General features: G+C 36.2%; 1 protein-coding gene across 2 annotated transcripts in view; it reads left to right on the top strand.

Annotated features, from left to right (window-relative positions):
- Positions 1-20,465, top strand: part of ASZ1 (ankyrin repeat, SAM and basic leucine zipper domain containing 1) — a gene marked incomplete at both ends in the record, with an annotated part of 80,218 nt that overhangs the window by 44,224 nt on the left and 15,529 nt on the right. For both annotated transcript variants that reach the window (XM_082846964.1, XM_082846963.1), the window contains 3 exons: positions 17,677-17,788; positions 18,335-18,469; positions 20,211-20,329. In XM_082846964.1, the coding sequence (XP_082703090.1) occupies positions 17,677-17,788; positions 18,335-18,469; positions 20,211-20,329 (366 nt within the window). The remainder of the gene's footprint in view (positions 1-17,676; positions 17,789-18,334; positions 18,470-20,210; positions 20,330-20,465) is intronic.

The following is a 20,465-nucleotide window of genomic DNA, read 5'->3' as shown; positions in this document are numbered from 1 at the left end:
AGTCCAGGCCAGGCTTGAGTTTTCCACGCTTGAGGGGTCTTTACAGGCCAGAAGATGGGTGCATAACCACAGATCACCAAAACCTAGAGAATGTAAGCATCACAAAACAAGGGCAACAAATCCAACAAAAGGTGTCTTAGACTAGATAAAGTAGAAAAAACAGAAGAATCTAAAAAGGACTGTATTCCTCTAAGCAATAAAAGAAGGATTTGCTTCCACAACATAACAAACAGGAATTATGAAACAAGTAGAGTGCATTATGAAAAAAGAAACTATTATTGAATATTAAACCTAAGTACGTGTAAAGAATAGCAGATGGGACTCAATTGAAGAGCTAGTGAGTGGACTGGAAGATAGATGTGAGGAAATCTCCTGGAATATACAACACAAAGAGTTACAAAGGAAAAGGTAAGAGACATGGAGAACCTCGCCAGAAGTTATAACATTTGTCTAATAAGAGTTCCAGAAGGAGAAAATGGAAGATAGACTGTATTTGAAGCAATAATGTCCAAGAATGTTCCTAAACTGAACACACAAGTCCTTAGGATTGAAAGATCTACCAAGTGCAAAATAAAATTTATACATACAAAGTGATAAAGATATATAACATATATTTTACTTTAAAATTAAAATATAAAGACACATCACAATAACCTTCCAAATATCAAGAATAAAGGCAAAATTCCTAAAAGTTACCTATAGAAAAGACAATTTATCAAGACAATTCCTATCAAGAAATGACCATCTGACATTAGACTTCTTAATAACAACTATATATGGAAGAAGACAAATGGTCTGAGGAATAAACTTTGAACTGTACTTCTGTGTTTAGCCATTCTGTCATTCAAGAGTGAAGGCAAAATAAAGACATTTTCATATATACAAGAACTTAAAGTTATCATCTTCAGCATAGGTACAACTGACATTTTGAATGAGATTGTACTGTGTATTGCAAGATATTTAGCAACCCTCGCCCTCACCCATTAAATGCCAAAAGCTCTGTGCAGTCATTTTGATAAACTAAAATACCTCCCACATATTTGATAGAAAAGTGTTCCCAGTCAAGAACTGCTATTCAACTGACTTAAAAATAACATCTAAAAAGTTTGCCACAAAAAGAAAAATAAACCCAGAGGCAATGGGACGCAAGGTATAATGTTGAACAAAGAAATTAGTAAGCATATTGGTAAATCTAAATAACTACTGGCTGTAAAAAAAAAAAAAAAAAAAAGAGAGAGAGAGAGAGTATGTGATTATAAGACAATGTTATACTAAATTTCCATGATATCAAGTTTGGAATTTGGGTGGCTGAGGAGAGAATGAAGCAAAATAAAAGTAAACTTCTCTCTTCAGATGAGACCAAAGTTATTGATTAACTTTAGTTTTTGTTGAATGGTAAGGTGAAGGGTGTTAGGAAGGTGGTGAAAAGGATTTAAAAGTAAGCACAGTAGTTCCCCCCTCCTTATCTACTGTTTTGCTTTCTGTGGTTTCACTTACCCACAGTCAACTGCAGTCTGAAAATATTAAATGGAAAATTTCAGAAGTAAACAATTCATAAGTTTTAAATTGCATGCCATTCTGTGTAATGTTATTAAATCCCTTGCTGTCTCACCCAGGACATGAATCATCCCTTTGTCCTGCGTATCCACACTGTTTATGCTACCCGTTTTTTCTCTTAGTATAGGAAAAAAACATAGTATATATAGGGTTTGGTACTGTCTGTGGTTCAGGTACCCACTGGGGGTTTTAGAACATATCCCCTGTGGATAAGGAGGGACTGTTGTCCTAGAAGAAAAGAAGGACGTTACAAGCTTTTAGATAAAGGGGCGGGGTAGGGGGAGGTAGAGGGTGGATAGAACAAATAGAACTTGATCAGTCTAACAAGACTAAAAAGGAGACATAAATGCATATATTTACCATGGAAGCATGATAAATAAAAACTGCAAAAATATAATGTCAGAAATAAGTCTAACCATATTAATAAAAAAGAAAACATTGGTAAAGCTCACTGATTAAAATATAGTAACTCACATATGGCTAAAACCAAAATCCAATAAAATCACAACTAAAATATAATAATAATGGTTGAAAATAAAATGATAAGAAAATGTTGTTCATTTAGAAAGTACTTATACCTTGTAGATACCAAGACAAAACAAAACAAAACAAAAAACCCTCTGGGGTAATAAATTATTTAAGGGAACAAAGAGGAAGTGTTCATTTTGATAAAAGCAAAAATTTAACAAGATAGTTTTAATATAAATGGCTTTAAAATATATAAAATGAAAATTATAGAACTGAAAAAGAAATGGAAAATCTATAATTATATTTGAAGACTTTAGTATAAATGTATTAGACAAAAATTAAAGGTATAGGAGGTTCAAATAACACTTAAAAAGTGTATCTAACTGATATTTATTTAGAATTCTGATGCTAACATAATTTATATATATAAATTCTTTTCAACTATACATGGATTGTTTTTAAAATATGGTTATGTTCTAGGCCACAAAGGAAGCTTTAATAAATTCCTTTTTAAAAAGTGATGTCTTATAGAACACTTTCACTAACTACAATGTAATGAATTTAGAATTTAACAACCAAAAGCCTCCTCAATGCATAAAACTGGGTATTTAAATTATACATTTTAGTAACTTCTGGATTAAAGAGGAACTGAAAAGAAAAGTGGTAAAACTTAGAATTGAACAACAATTAAAGCCTTGGTATCAAAACCTGTGTGATTCAGACAAAGTAATATTCAAAGGGAACTTAAAGGGTTTTCAATTCATTTATTGGCAAGACATTGCATAAATAGCATAATATTATTTATATTTTAAAATGTCTTCTTTTTCTGCACACATATGGTTATATACATAAAATTTGCTCTTTTTGTTTGCTAAGATCTGGAACGATACCCAACTCTTATCAGTGATTATCAGTAGTATTCTAAGGGAAAAGTATTACTACATATGTGTGAATTAAGTAATTTAAAAAAATCAATACATCTTTTTAAAAAGAAGAGTTATGATATATAATTTGCCTTATGTCAAAAGTAAATCACCCTAAGTGTCCATCAGCAGATGAATGGATAAAGAAGATGTGGCACATATATACAATGGAATATTACTCAGCCATAAAAAGAAACAAAATTGAGTTATTTGTAGTGAGGTGGAGTGACCTAGAGTCTGTCATACAGAGTGAAGTAAGTCAGAGAGAGGAAAACAAATACCGTATGCTAACACATATATATGGAATCTAAAAATAAAAAAAGTTATGAAGAACCTAGGGGCAAGACAGGAATAAAGATGCAGACCTACTAGAGAATGGACTTGAGGACACGGGGAGGGGGAGGGGGAAGGGTAAGCTGGGACAAAATGAGAGAGTGGCATGGACATATATACACTACCAAATGTAAAATAGATAGCTAGTGGGAAGCAGCCGCATAGCACAGGGAGATCAGCTCATTGCTTTGTGACCACCTAGAGGAGTGGGATAGGGAGGGTGGGAGGGAGACACAAGAGGGAGGGGATATGGGGATATATGTATACATATAGCTGATTCACTTTGTTTTACAGCAGAAACTAATACAACATTGTAAAGCAATTATACTTCAATAAAGATGTTAAAAAATAAATAAATCACAATAATTAAACTGTGTGGTATTGGTGGAAAGCTCTCAATTGCTGATTGCTAAAACAGAAAAGAAAATCTAGGATGAAATCCAAGAATACATGAAATTATTATATATGATTAATGTGGCATTTCAAACTAGCAGGGGAAAATGGATCATCATTTTAGTGCTGGGGATTTGGATTGCTATTTGAAGGAGTAAAAAATGCTGGGTTCCCCACAGGCAATATAACACTCAATGGTGAAAAGCTGAAAGCCTTCCCACTAAAATCTGGAACAAGATAAGGATGCCCACTCTCACCTCTTCTATTCAACATAGTATTGGAAGTCCTAGTCACAACAGTCAGACAAGAAAAAGAAATAAAAGATATCCACATTGGAAGGGAAGAGGTAAAATTGTCATTATATGCAGATGATATGATACTCTATATAGAAAACCTTAAAGACCACACAAAAACTACTAGAACTGATAAACATATTCAGCAAGGTAGCAGGATGCAAGATTAACATACAGAAATCGCTTGCATTTCTTTATACCAACAATGAAATATCAGAAAGGGAATGTAAAAAAAAAATACCTTTTAAAATTGTACCCCCAGAATAAAACACTTAGGAATAAACCTGATCAAGAAGGTGAAAGACTTATATGCTGAGAACTATAAAACAGTAAAGGAAACTGAAGATGATTCAAAGAAATGGAAAAATAGCCCATACTCTTGGATTGGAAGACTTAATACTGTTAAAATGGCCATCCTACCCAAAGCAATCTGCAGATTTAATGTGATCTCTATCAAATTACCTATGACATTTTTCACAGAACTAGAACAAATAATCCTAAAATTCATATGGAACCATAAAAGATCCAGAATTGCCAAAGCAATCCTGAGGAAAAAGAAGAAAGCAGGAGGCATAACGATCCCAGACTTCAGACAGTACTACAAAGCTACAGTAATCAAAACAGCATGGTATTGGCAGAAAAACAGACATATGGATCAGTAGAACAGAATAGAGAGCCCAGAAATAAACCCATACACCTATGGTCAATTAATCTCCGACAAAGAAGGCAAGAATACACAATGGGAAAAAGACAGTCTCTTCTGCAAGTTGTGTTGGGAAAGTTGGACACCTGCATGTAAATCAACGAAGTTAGGACACACCCTCACACCATACACAAAAATAAACTCAAAATGGCTTAAAGATTTAAACATACGGCATAACACCATAAAACTCCCAGAAGAGATCACAGGCATAACATTCTCTGACATAACTTGTACCAATGTTTTCTTAGGTCAGTTTCCCAAGGCAATAGAAATAAAAACAAAAATAAACAAATGGGACCTAATCAAATTTACAAGCTTTTGCACAGCAAAGGAAACCATAAAACGAAAGGACAACATACAGAATGGGAGAAAATATTTGCAAATAATGCACCTGACAAGGGCTTAATTTCCAAAATAATACAAACAGCTCATACAACTCAACAACAACAAAAAACAAACAACCCAATTGAAAAATGGGCAGGAGACTTAAAGAGACATTTCTCCAAGTGGCACATGAAAAAATGCTCGACATTGCTAATTATTAGAGAAATTTGTCAAAACTACAATGAGGTACCACCTCATTCTGGTCAGAATGGTGATCATTAAAAAGTCTACAAATAACAAATGCTGTAGAGGATGTGGAGAAAAGGGAACCCTCCTACACTGTTGGTGGGAATGTAAGTTGGTGCAGCCACTGTGGAAAATCAGAAAGGAGGTTCCTCAGAAAACTGAAAATACAATTACCATAAAATCCAGCAATCCCACTCCTGGGCATATATCCAGACAAAACTCTAATCCAAAAATATACATGTACCCCTATGTTCATAGCAGCACTATTCGTAACAGCCAAGACATGGAAACAACCTAAATGTCTATCAACAGATGAATGGATAAAGAAGATGTGGAACATATATACAATGGAATACCACTCAGCCATAAAAAAAGAATAAAATAATGCCATTTGCAGCAACATGGGTGGTCCTAGAGATTATCATACTAAGTGAAGTTAAGTCAGAAAGAGAAAGACAAATACCGTATGATATCACTTATATGTGGAATCTAAAATATGACACACGTGAACCTATCTGTGAAACAGAAACAGAATCATGAACAGAGAGAATGGATTGGTGGTTGCCAAGGGGGAGGGGGTGGGAGAGGGATAAAAAAAATGCTGAGTTCCAACCTCACACAAAAGTTACTTCATATGCCTCAAAATATTTAAATATTAAAAAAAAGTCACACAGATGCTTAATAAAAAATTACTAGATGAAAATATGGATGAATATATGTTGGATTGGCAATGGCCCTTATAAACATGACACAGCATATCTGGGAACTTGGCTACCAGAACATCATTCTCATCCTCTGTGTTCTCAACTCCAAGCTATGCCTTTCCCAGACCTTGGGCTGCTGAGACCTTAAGGGAGCTGGGTGTTGATAAGGATTCAGGCTTTTGTTCCTATGCCTGCAAAACAGACAAACTCTTTTCCCCAAGGGTAGGAAATTATCAGGCATAAGCCTAGGTGGAGAGCAGCTGATACCGCAAAAGTTTGACATTAGGAGATCTGTGGACCTGAGGTAAAGCTGATCCGGCATGAATGCCTTAGGTTTCCAGACTCTTAAAGACTTGGAGCTAAACAAATGGGCTGAGTTGTCTCTGTTCATGAGGTTGGGCAAGTTCAGGAAGATAGGAAAGCTGAGAGAATTCTCAAGGTACTTCTAGAGGGAGCTAACAGCCTGCCCTTAAACTATAGACCCATTGCATAAGCAACTTCTTTGATTTTCAAAATCTGTAAGGATTTCTGCCATTAAGAATATTACAGGTACGGGACCTGAGCCCTAAAGAGGCAATAGGAAATAAAAAACTTCCCAGCAGGTAGAGAAAAGACTGACAACTAAAATATTTGCCTAGTACAATAAAATTGCTGACAGAGAAAGGCAAAAACCTGAATTAAAAATTAAGAGCACATGAGATCTAAATGCAGCATGAAGAAAGATCTCTTGGAACTTAAAAAAATGTGGTGTTTGAATCCAAAATTCAGGGAAGAGAAAGGAACATGGAAGATTGGTAATAATAAACACATTCTAGAAAAAAGAAATGGTTCCTAAGCTGAAAAACTCTATCAAGACTGAATGTCAAAAAAAAAAAAAAAAAAAAGACTGCATTTTGGAAAAGTTTCTGAACTTTAGTTTGGACTGATGGGGGGGGGGGGAGACACTCCTAGGCGTAAATTCTGGTTAAAATGTGTAAACTCTAAAAACAAAGAGGAAATTTTTACAAGTTTCCAGGCAGAAAGAATTAAGTGTTTAACAAAGGAAAGTAAAAAGATTAGAGTGATATCAGATTTCCCATGTGCACAGCTGAAACTAGAAAAAAAATGAAATTATATTTTCATTTAGACAAAGGCCTGCAACCTAAAGATCTTATTCTCAACCAAGCTAAGCCTGTCAGGGTGAAAGAAAGATGGTCAAGGATATGCAGGAACTTAGAAAATACATTACCCAAGCACCCCAGCTGAGGAAAGACTAACCAAACCAAAAAGAACCAGAGACCTCATGAAGGAGGAGGGTGAAGAGAAAGCAGTGAAGAGGGATGAACTTAGATAAACGTGTATTTAATGGATTATATTAGACTGGGAATGTGAAATATGAGTGCTAAATAAGGATTCTGGAAACAGACAAGACAAAATGCAAGTAAAATTCTAATAAATATTAAATTATGCCAACAAAATCTAAGAGCTATAGTTTGCAGAGAGTTGAGGGACACCTAAGAGAAGAAAGGGAGCTAAGAGTATTCAAAAGGTCTTATCCTATTTGAGTGTAAACAGGGAGAATGTGGCATGGTGGAGGCAGAAACCGTAAGTCTCATTAGGAGAAATAGGTCTTACCTTGCTTACCTATAGAAGAGTCATATGTGTTTTGCTAAGAGCAGAGAAACAGGGTAATGTTTAATGGCATCTTTTTTTTAAAAAAAGGCAAATCAGAATCATCAGATTTTCAAGGGGAAAAATGTAGTGAATGGCAGTTTTGTTGCACCAACAAAAACAAAAGAGAAGAAATACTGTCAATTATATCAGTCATTATGCTAAATGAGAATGGACTGAATTTTTCAACTGAGATACTGACTTAAAGAACAAAAGACAGCTAAACGCTATTACAAGAAAATTTGAAGAAAAAGAGGTATGAAAAATCCCTTTACAGGGACTTCCCTGGTGGCACAGTGGTTAAGAATCCGCCTGCCAATGCAGGGAACACAGGTTTGAGCCCTGGTCCGGGAAGATCCCACATGCCGCGGAACAGCTAAGCCTGTGCACCACAACTACTGAGCCTGCACTCTAGAGCCCATGAGCCACAACTGCTGAAGCCCGTGCGCCCTAGAGCCCGTGCTCCGCAACAAGAGAGGCCACCACAATGAGAAGCCTGCGCACCGAAAGGAAGAGTAGCCCCCGCTCGCCGCAACTAGAGAAAGCCTGCACATAGCAACGAAGACCCAATGCAGCCAAAAATAAATAAAATTTTTTTTAAAAATCCCTTTACAGGTAAAGGTAAACCCATAGAAATTAGGATTATCAATATCAGATATTACTACTATTAAATGCAATACACAGAATAAAGAACTTTATACTATGAAAAAAGGCAAAATCAATGAAAATATAACAAGCACAAACCTGTACACTCTAAACTACATGGCTACTAAATCCATAAATCGAAACCCATTAAAATTCTGGGAGAAGTAGATCAAAATACAATTATAGCAGGAGATTTCAACATGTATCCCTCATTAGGCAAATCTAAGGATATAGAGTAAGGATATAGATGCATTGACTAACACAATCAGTAGACATGTGATGATGTAATAGATAAGGAGAAAACCCTGCCTGTGTTAAATGTACGCATGGCACAAAACACAGAAGTAGAGCATTATACTAGTCACCGCATGGGTTGTGGGGGGTGGATATAGAGGCAGGTCAGGATCATTATCCTCAAAGAACTGATAATCTGGTTGAGAAACTAGATGAATTGAACAAATACATTTTGGCCTGAAAGGTGAACTGACAAAAATAAGTACAGAGTGCTATGAGAACATAGAGAAGAGGGGAATTGCTATCTAAGATGAGATGGGGCATCAAAAAATTGGGGGACATGTTGGCTTCTAAGATAAAACCCCAGAGGTAGATTATGAATACATGTGTTGAAGAGAAAAGTGAAAAGACATTTCAACCAGAAAGTACTCTGAAAATAGGACATTCAGAGGAGAGAGGCAAATTCATACCTGCAGATATGACTGAAATCCCTTAATAGGATGGAGTAGGATTGCAGGTGCTAAAATGGTAGAGAGGTAGACAGAGGACTTATCATGAAGATTCTCATAGGTGTAACCTTGAAAACTTTAAACAGTGAATTGATTTGATGAGATTTACAGATGTGGAGGAAAGACTGGAGACAAGGAGGCTAGTTATGCTGTTGCATGCAGTAATCCATGTAAGAAATGATGAGGGCTTGAACACAAGGAAGAAGGAGGAGAGTGTAAAGTACAGATGCAAATGATGGGAAGGAGGTAACACTGGCAGGAGTGCTGGCTTAGACATGAAGGCACAAGGAGTCATGGATAAATTCCAGGTTTCTGGGTTGGGCCATGCTTGGACTCTGATGCTGTTCACAGAGATAGGTAATAACAGAGAGTATTGTGTGTTAGCGGGAAGATGGTGACTTAAGGTTTGGGTATGTGTTGATCTTGAGTTTTGTTGGGGTACCCAGGTAGAAGTGACAGTTATGATCCGGAGCTCAGGAGCAAGGCCTGGGCTAGAGATAGAGACTCAGCAGCCATCAGTGTTTTAACAATAGTCATGAGAGTGGGTGAGATCATACAGGTATGGTGTTTATGTAGTGAAAAGGGAAGAGTATTGAGGACAGAAGCCTCTGAAATACATACCTTTAAGTGCTAGAAAAATAAAAGGAGTCCAAGTAACTCCTGACCTTTGCCAAAGCAGTTGTGTGTTAGAAGGAGCAGGCAGAACAAAATTGCAGTGATTTAAAGAGAGAATGGGAAGTAAATAATTCTTTATATTAAATCTCAGGAAATAAATAAGATGGAAATTAATATTGAAAGTAAAGTTATCAGTAGCACAGAGTTACCACGTCACCTGAGTAAACCAGTTATTTTAAAGTTTCATAACTTCCCTGAAAAGTTTATAAAATTGTTTATAAGAGTCTATAAGATTGTCCATTGGTGTAAGTAAGGGGTTAAAGTGCCCCAGTATTATTGTGTTACTGTTGATTTCCTCTTTTATAGCTGTTAGCAGTTGCCTTATGAGTTTATAAGAAGATGAGTAATACACCATCTAGGTAATCTAGACACTTTTATAGGAGTTTGCTGTTGCATTCAGTAAATTCAACTTTTCTTAGAAGTTAGAAACCAATGCAGTGTTTTTTATAACACATTTTCCAGTAGTGATCTGAAGCTTCTTAGTCAGCAAACTATACTTGTCTAGTAGTTTTATTATCTAGGATGAAATAAGCATCTCTAAGAAGCCATTTTATGTCCATGTGAATTTACAGACTGAAAATTATATCCCTGCTGGTTTCTGAGATTCTAAGAGAAATTGATACTTAGAAGAACCTCAATTTTCAGTACAATTTCAGAACAGATTTCAGTACAGATTTAGGAAATTTCACTTATGATTTTCAGTAATAAGTTTCCAGCAAATGGGACACTCACACTTTCATGTTACCTTTTCTGATTAAGATGAAGGAGTGCACAATATGAAGGTCTAGGGAAAGGTGGAGGGAATAGCACTTGCACAGTCTCGGCAAGGGGAAGAACTTGGCATTACCAAAAAGAATAAACTATAAGTGGCCAGAGTAGAAGCATGGAGAGCAGTTATGAGGCTGTTACAAAGCTATAAATCAGAGAAATATAATGATGGTTTGAACTGCTTACTGTGGCTAACAAGGTTGTGAGAAGTGGTTAGATTCAAAATATGAGGGACTTCCCTGGAGGTCCAGCAGTTGGGACCTCACCTTCCAATGCAGGGGCTGTGGGTTCGATCCCTGGTCAGGGAGCTAGGATCCCACATGCCTCGTGGCCAAAAATCCAAGGCATGAAACAGAAGCAATATTATAAAAAATTCAATAAAGACTTTAAAAATGGTCCAGATCAAAAAAAATTTTTTTTTAAATATGATGAAAATAGAGCCAATAGGGCCTTCTGATGACTTCTATATGGAGAGGTGGAGAAAAGTCATGAATGGTGCTTAGTCTTAGGCCTGAGTTATTTGGTTAATGGAAGCTTTTTGAAATAGGGAAGCTTGGAAGGAGCAGATTTGAGCTGTTGTGGGGGAGGTGGGGTGGAGGAGAAGCATCAAGACGTCTGATTTAGACTTAGGGAAGAATTTGCATGATCAGTTGACTCAGACAGCTTTGTCCTATTGTATGTATTTTCCCTATTTGCTTAAGCTATCCAGAACTTCACTCTTCACTTCATAAAGATTGTCTAATGAAGCAACTGTGTAGGAGGTATTCAAGGTAGAAGAGGCAGTACTTGACAACTACCTTAGCATATAATTTCTAATAAAAGATTGAAATTCTAATAAAAGATTGAAATTGTAATTTCTAATAAAAGATTGAAATAGAAGGAACAGATAAATATGTAAAGCTTTTTGTGCTAAAGACATTGGTGTGAAGTGACCAGATGATATACCTCATGTTAACAAACCTTACAGAGTATTCTGTTTCTGTGTTGTGTATGTAATGTGAGTAGCCAAGACAAGCTACCTTAATGAGGTCAAAACAGAGAATTCTGAAATTATTTAATTTGTTGTTATTTTGCAAAGGTCTTTGTATATAAATCAGATATCTGAGGTGACTCAGGAAGATTGAGCCCAGAATCCCAGATCTCCTTTAAAACAGACCATGATACTAAGTTCAGCCCAAGTGGAACTAATAGAATCTTTCTGGTGTCCTTTGTAATTAGGTCCAGAAGCTGACTTCTAGGAGTAGAGGGGTTGAATCTCTAATTTTGGGAAATGATACACTAGAGGAAACTACTGTGGTCTCCCAGAACATAGTCTCTGGCTAAACTATTGGACTGGATGTCTTTCTTGATTAAAGTAAGCCTCCAAGTCAGGGTAAAATTCTTTCAGTCCTAGAGTAGAATCATAGTAGAACACATTAAGAAATAAGAGTTTTAAACTTATATTTTTACTAGATAAATGGTAAATTTTAAAAATGTAACAATTATTTAGTATGAGCAATTTTGAGAGGATAGGGGGCTTGTTTGTGTCATTCATCACTATTTTCCCAGCACAAGCACAGTGAGGTACTCTGATGTTTTTCTATGTAGATAGGTAAATTAATGAAACCTCATATTAGAAAGCATAACTTCTTTCGTGATTTTTCAAAAACACATTTCTACAGTCCACTATACCCACCACCAGTCCCTCCCATCAGAAAACTTGCACAAGCCTCTCACATAGCCTCATCCAACAGAGGGCAGACAGCAGAAGCAAGAAGAACTACAGTCCTGCAGTCTGTGGAACAAAAACCACATTCACAGAAAGATAGGCAAGATGAAAAGGCAGAGGCCTGTGTACCAGATGAAGGAACAAGATAAAACCCCAGAAAAAAAAACAAATAAAGTGGAGATAGGCAACCTTCCAGAAAAAGAATTCAGAATAATGATAGTGAAGATGATCCAGGGCCTCGGAAAAAGAATGGAGGCAAAGATCGAGAAGATGCAAGAAATGTTTAACAGACACCTAGAAGAATTAAAGAACAAACAAACAGAGATGAACAATAAAATAACTGAAATGAAAACTACACTAGAAGGAATCAATAGCAGAATACTGAGGCAGAAGAACGGATAAGTGACCTGGAAGACAGAATGGTGGAACTCACTGCTGCGGAACAGAATAAAGAAAAAAGAATGAAAAGAAATGAAGACAGCCTAAGAAACCTCTGGGACAACATTAAACACAACAACATTCGCATTATAGGGGTCCCAGAAGAAGAACAGAGAGAGAAGCGACGAGAGAAAATATTTGAAGAGATTATAGTTGAAAAATTCCCTAACATGGGAAAGGAAATAGCCACCCAAGTCCAGGAAATGCAGAGAGTCCCATACAGGATAAACCCAAGGAGGAACACGCCGAGACACATAGTAATCAAATTGGCAAAAATTAAAGACAAAGAAAAATATTGAAAGCAGCAAGGGAAAAATGACAAATAACATAGAAGGGAACTCCCATAAGGTTAACAGCTGATTTCTCAGCAGAAACTCTACAAGCTAGAAGGGAGAGGCATGATATACTTAAAGTGATGAAATGGAAGAACCTACAACCAAGATTACTCTACCCAGCAAGGCTCTAATTCAGATTCGATGGAGAAATCAAAAGCTTTACAGACAAGCAAAACCTAAGAAAATTCAGCACCACCAAACCAGCTCTACAAGAAATGCTAAAGGAACTTCTCTAAGTGGGAAACACAATAGAAGAAAAGGACCTACAAAAACAAACCCAAAACAATTAAGAAAATGGTCATAGGAACATACATATCAATAATTACCTTAAAAGTGAATGGGGGCTTCCCTGGTGGCGCAGTGGTTGGGAGTCCGCCTGCCGGTGCAGGGAACACGGGTTCGTGCCCCGGTCTGGGAGGATCCCACATGCCGCGGAGCGGCTGGGCCCGTAAGCCATGGCCGCTGAGCCTGCGCGTCCGGAGCCTGTGCTCCACAACGGGAGAGGCCACAACGGTGAGAGGCCCGCGTACCGCAGAAAAAAAAAAAAAAAAAAGTGAATGGATTAAATGCTCCAACTGAAAGACACAGGCTTGCTGAATGGATACAAAAACAAGACCCATATATATGCTGTCTACAAGAGACCCACTTCAAACCTAGGGACACATACAGACTTAAAGTGAGGGGATGGAAAAAGATATTCCATGCAAATGGAATCAAAAGAAAGATGGAGTAGAAATACTCGTATCAGATAAAATAGACTTTAAAATAAAGAATGTTATAAGAGACAAGGAAGGACACTACATAATGATCAAGTGGTCAATCCAAGAAGAAGATATAATAATTATAAATATATATGAACCCAACATAGGAGCACTTCAATACATAAGGCAACTGCTAACAGCTATAAAAGAGGAAATCAACAGTAACACAGTAATACTGGGGCACTTTAACCCCTTACTTACACCAATGGACAGATCATCCAAAATGAAAATAAATAAGGAAACAGAAGCTTTAAATGATACAATAGACCAGATAGATGTAATTGATATTTATAGGACATTCCATCCAAAAACAGCAGATTACATTTTCTTCTCAAGTGCTCATGGAACATTCTCCAGGATAGATAACATCTTGGGTCACAAATCAATCCTCAGTAAATTTAAGAAAACTGAAATCGTATCAAGCATCTTATCCGACCAGAACGCTATGAGATTAGAAATGAATTACAGGGAAAAAAACGTAAAACACAAAAAAGATGGAGACTAAACAGTACATTACTAAATAACCAGAAATCACTGAGGAAATCAAAAAATACATAGAGACAAATGACAATGAAAACATGATGATCCAAAACCTATGGGATGCAGCAAAAGCAGTTCTAAGAGGGAAGTTTATAGCTATACAAGCCTACCTCAAGAAACAAGAAAAATCTCAAATAAACAATCTAACCTTACACCTAAAGGAACTAGAGAAAGAAGAACAAACAAAACCCAAGATTAGCAGAAGGAAGGAAATCATAAAAATCAGAGCAGAAATAAATGAAATAGAAACAAAGAAAACAATAGCAAAGATCAGTAAAACTAAAAGCTGGTTCTTTGAGAAGATAAACAAAATTGATCAACCATTAGCCAGACTCATCAAGAAAAAGAGGGAGAGGACTCAAATCAAAAAAATTAGAAATGAAAAAGGGGAAGTTACAACAGACACCACAGACATACAAAGCATCCTAAGAGACTACTACAAGCAACTCTATGCCAATAAAATGGACAACCTGGAAGAAATGGACAAATTCTTAGAAAGGTATAACTTTCCAAGACTGAACCAGGAAGAAATAGAAAATATGAACAGACCAATCACAACTAATGAAATTGAAACTGTGACTAAAAATCTTCCAACAAAAGTCCAGGACCGGATGCCTTCACAGGTGAATTGTACCAAACATTTAGAAAAGAGCTAACACCCATCCTTCTCAAACTCTTCCAAAAAACTGTGGAGGAAGGAACACTCCCAAACTCATTCTATGAGGCCACCATCACCCTGATACCAAAACCAGACAAAGATACTACAAAAAAAGGAAATTACAGACCAATATCACTGATGAATATAGACAAAAATCCTCAACAAAATACTAGCAAACAGAATCCAACAACACATCAAAAGGATCATACACCATGATCAAGTGGGATTTTTCCCAGGGATGCAAGGATTCTTCACTATAGCAAACCAATCAATGTGAAACACCATGTTAACAAACTGAAGAATAAAAACTATGTGATCATCTCAATAGATGCAGAAAAAGCTTCTGACAAAATTCAACACCCATTTATGATAAAAACTCGCCAGAAAGTGGGCATAGAGGGAACCTACCTCAACATAATAAAGGCCACATATGACAAACCCACAGCAAACATCATTCTCAATGGTGAATAACTGAAAGCATTTCCTCTAAAATCAGGAACGAGACAAGGATGGGCACTCTCAACACTTATTATTCAACATAGTTTTGGAAGTCCTAGCCATGGCAGTCAGAGAAGAAAAAGAAATAAAAGAAATCCAAATTGGAAAAGAAGAAGTAAAACTGTCATTGTTTGCAGATAACATGATACTATACATAGAGAATCCTAAAGATGCCACCAGAAAACTACTAGAGCTAAAGAATGCGTTTGGTAAAGTTGCAGGATACAAAATTAATGCACAGAAATCTCTTATACTCCTATACACTAATGATGAAAAACCTGAAAGAGAAATTAAGGAAACACTCCCATTTACCATTGCAACAAAAAGAATAAAATACCTAGGAATAAACCTATCTAGGGAGACAAAAGACCTGTATGCAGAAAACTATAAGACACTGATGAAATAAATTAAATATGATACCAACAGATGGAGAGATACCATGTTCTTGGATTGGAAGAACCAATATTGTGAAAATGACTGTACTACCCAAAGCAATCTACAGATTCAATGCAATCCCTATCAAATTACCAATGGTGTTTTTTTACAGAACTAGAACAAAAAATCTTAAATTTTTTATGGAGACACAAAAGACCCCAAATAGCCAAAGCAGTCTTGAGGGTAAAGAATGGAGCTGGAGGAATCAGACTCCCTAACCTCAGAATATACTACAAAGCTACAGTAATCAAGACAGTATGGTACTGGCACAAAACCAAAACATAGATCAATGGAACAAGATAGAAAGCCCAGAGATAAACCCATGCACCTATAGTCAACTAATCTATGACAAAGGAGGCAAGGATATACAATGGAGAAAAGACAGCTCTTCAATAAGTGGTGCTGGGAAAACTGGACAGCTACATGTAAATGAATGAAATTAGAACATTCCCTAACACCATACACAAAAATAAACTCAAAATGGATTAGAGACCTAAATGTAAGACCACACACTATTAAACTCTTAGAGGAAAACATAGGAACAACACTCCTTGACATAAATCACAGCAAGATCTTTTTTGATCCACCTCCTAGAGTAATGGAAATAAAAACAAAAATAAACAAATGGGATCTAATGAAACTTCAAAGCTTTTTCACAGCCAGGGAAACCATAAACAAGATGAAAAGACAACCCTCAGAATGGGAGAAAATATTTGCAAACATATCAACGGACAAAGGATTAAGCTCCAAAATATATAAACAGCTCATGCAGCTCAATATTAAAAAAACAAACAACCCAATCCAAAAATGGGCAGAAGACCTAAATAGACATTTCTCCAAAGAAGACATACAGATGGCCAAGAAGCACATGAAAAGATGCTCAACATCACTAATTATTAGAGAAATGCAAATGAAAACTACAATGAGGTATCACCTCACACCAGTAAGAATGGACATCATCAGAAAATCTACAAACAGCAAACGCTGGAGGGGGTGTAGAGAAAAGGGAACCCTCTTGCACTGTTGGTGGGAATGTAAACTGATTCAGCCACTATGGAGAACAGTATGGAGGTTCCTTAAAAAACTAAAAATTGAACTACCATATGATCCAGCAATCCCACTACTGGGCATATACCCAGAGAAAAAAACATAATTCCAAAAGACACATGCACCCCAATGTTCATTGCAGCACTGTTTACAATAGCCAGGTCATGGAAGCAGCCTAAATGCCCATCAACAGACGAATGGATAAAGAAGAGGTAGTACATATATACAATGGAATATTACTGAGCCATAAAAAGGAATGAAATTGGGTCATTTGTTGAGACACGGATGGATCTAGTGACTGTCATACAGAGTGAAGTAAGTCAGAAAGAGAAAAACAAATACCATATATTAACGCATATATGTGGAACCTAGAAAAATGGTACAGATGAACCAGTTTGCAGAGCAGAAATTGAGACACAGATGTAGAGAACAAACGTATGGACACTAAGAGGGGAAAGTGGCGGGGGGTTTGGTGGTGGTGGTGGAATGAATTGGGCGATTGGGATTGACATGTATACACTGATGTGTATAAAATAGATGACTAATAAGAATCTGCTGTATAAAAAAATAAAAATTCAAGAATTAAAAAAAAACCCACATTTCTTCACTAGAGGGTGCTGTGTAAGCATTCAATACTTTTAAGAGTGTAATCTCCCTTATATTTATTTATTTGCTGGAAAATTGGATTTTCAGATCCCCTGATTTCTGAAAAACTTTCATGTTTCTTTACTTTCAAAACAACACTGATGGTATTGTGTATGGTAAATTTCATGGCTTTGAAGAACTGTTAAGGGCAGCATTGACACAGTTTCTTTTTTTCCTCCTCTGTAGGAGACTTATGACTCCCATCATGTATGCTGCACGGAATGGTCACCCTCAGGTTGTTGCTCTCCTTGTTGCTCATGGAGCAGAAGTTAATACCCGGGATGAGAATGGCTATACTGTGAGATCCGATTGTACAGTGTTCCTTTTTATCTCTAGGATGTTAATATCTTATTATCAGTAGTCCACAAGGGAGGTTTTTTAAGAAGTAAAAATTATAGAAGGGCTGGGATGTAATTGCTGTTCAGTGAAGAAAAGCAACAGCTTAAATGGGAAAAAAGAAATTATCTGTTTCTCTTGGTCCTCACCCTTGACACAAGAAATTGTAACACACTACAAAGCCTGGATTCTGGAATACAAATGGAATTCTTTTTTATAGAAAACAGTTCTGTGATTGGCAGATAAATCGTTTTATTCTATAACATCACTTGTCTGTGTAAAACATTATTTGGTCTTACAAAATCAGTGAACACTGGCAGTCTGCTTTGCAATTACAACTTTGGAAATAGGTTTACATTTTATTGTGAAATGATGAGATTGCATCATTCCATTAATTAACCATGTTCACTTTTTTATTGTGCCATAAATACTGTTGAAAAGTTTTCCCCTCTGTGTCATATACACTCCCTCTCTTTAAACAGTCTTCTTTTTTTCCCCCTACTTACAGGCTTTAACATGGGCAGCACATCAGGGTCATAAAAATGTAGTTTTGAAGTTGCTTGAACTTGGAGCTAATAAAATGATACAAACCAAAGATGGAAAGACACCAAGTGAGATTGCAAAAAGAAATAAACATCTAGAGGTATCCTGTTATTAAACTAATTTTTCTTAGCCTATATTATTGTTTGTAAAACTTTTGTTTTGTTAGAACTCACTACTAAAATAATTATTAAATGTTTCAATGTCTAATTTTCTTCCAGCCAGGTAATGAAAACTTTATATTACTAGAGTATTTATCTTTCACTAAATAAGAGGAATTTATAATGTGGTAATTTAAAAACTATATAAAGGGATAATAAAGTCTTATCTAGCCCTAGAAATAAAATTTTAATAGACTTTAAATGTTTATTTAAACATTTCCAACTGGTTCAGATTTTCAAAAATTAATTAGTGTATTGACAGTAAAATTTCAAAATTTGCACATGTAATTAAACTATTGTTTTAAAATTTTAATTAATACATATTAAACAATTTAAAAATTAAATCCTTTAAGCTACATTTACCTCTGTACATTTGACAAGGTATGTAATAAATTGATGACATGCTTGGGTATATGATTTACAATCATTCAGATCTTAAAGTCAGTAATAAATATTTGCCATACATTAAATTATTGATGTAAACTTTTGGTCTGAATATTAAAGCCTTCAGCCAAAGGTGTGTAATTTCTAAGCAAGGATCAAATATAGTACAACTGTAAATCTAAGTTATATAGTTCAAGATCTTCTAAAACTGAGTTTCTGAATTTGAAAACTTGTAACATTCCAAAGGTTCCATCATATAATACTCAGACCATGCCAGTTTTGTTGCATGTAAAATAACTTCCTCTATTTTTTTATTATTATTATTTTTTGCGGTACGCGGGCCTCTCACTGTGTAGCCTCTCCCGCTGCGGAGCACAGGCTCTGGACGCGTAGGCTCAGCGGCCATGGCTCATGGGCCCAGCCGCTCCGCGGCATGTGGGATCCTCCCGGACCGGGGCACAAACTCGTGTCCCCTGCATCGGCAGGTGGACTCTCAACCACTGCGCCACCAGGGAAGCCCCACTTCCTCTATTTTTAAGCAGCCTATAAACATGCCTATCATTTTATAACTCAGATCTACATTTCCAAAATTATTCTATTGTAAATGCTAATCACTGAAGCCCTGTGAAACTTTAAAAAGAAATTAACAGTTTTTCTACTAAGCTTTGGAAATTTGAAAACTTTTAATTAACATACTGCATCATTAAATTTAGGGTAGATGACAGTGAATTTGACATACTAAGAAATTTATGAACATCAAAGATTATTTTGAGTCATAAAGTGTTTCTTGAAGTGAGATTTGATTTTGTATCTTGGCTGATTATATGACTTAAACTTGGCTTGCTAAAAAGTTAGAACTAAGAAGTTTGAAAACTAAGAAATTTCACATCTCTTTAAGGTGTACAGTTGAGATTTGTGTACCTTAGTCGTGCTTCTTACTCTCTCTCTATTTAAAAATGTATTTAGGGCTTCCCTGGTGCCGCAGTGGTTGAGAGTCCGCCTGCCGATGCAGGGGACACAGGTTCGTGCCCCGGTCTGGGAAGATCCCAAATACCGTGGAGCGGCTGGGCCCGTGAGCCATGGCCGCTGAGCCTGCGCGTCCGGAGCCTGTGCCCCGCAACGGGAGAGGCCACAACAGTGAGAGGCCTGCATACCGCAAAAGAAAAAAAAAATGTATTTAAAATACTTAGTCTTTCTGATTCACTTACCAAAATGGAATTTTTAGTTTTGTTTTATATCTTGTTGAAAATATTATATTAATTACTATCTTGCTTTAATTTTTACTGAAACTTTTTTCAGATCTTCAACTTTCTTTCCTTGACTTTAAATCCTTGGGGAGGAAAGCTTCAACAGCTAACTAAAGAAGAGACTATTTGTAAACTATTGAGAACAGATTCTGATAAAGATCACATATTTAGGTAACATAGCATGTTTCTGTTCAACACAATACCTATAAATGAGTAAAAATTGTGCATGTTTTTTATTACTTATAGTAAATGTGATGACTTATTTAAAATATATATTTTAAACTTTTACAAGCATTTAAAAATATTA

The sequence above is a fragment of the Leucopleurus acutus genome (assembly GCF_964270905.1).
Source record: "Leucopleurus acutus genome assembly, chromosome: 9".
NCBI classification, from domain to species: domain Eukaryota; kingdom Metazoa; phylum Chordata; class Mammalia; order Artiodactyla; family Delphinidae; genus Leucopleurus; species Leucopleurus acutus.
This window is presented reverse-complemented; position numbering and strand designations above follow the sequence as displayed.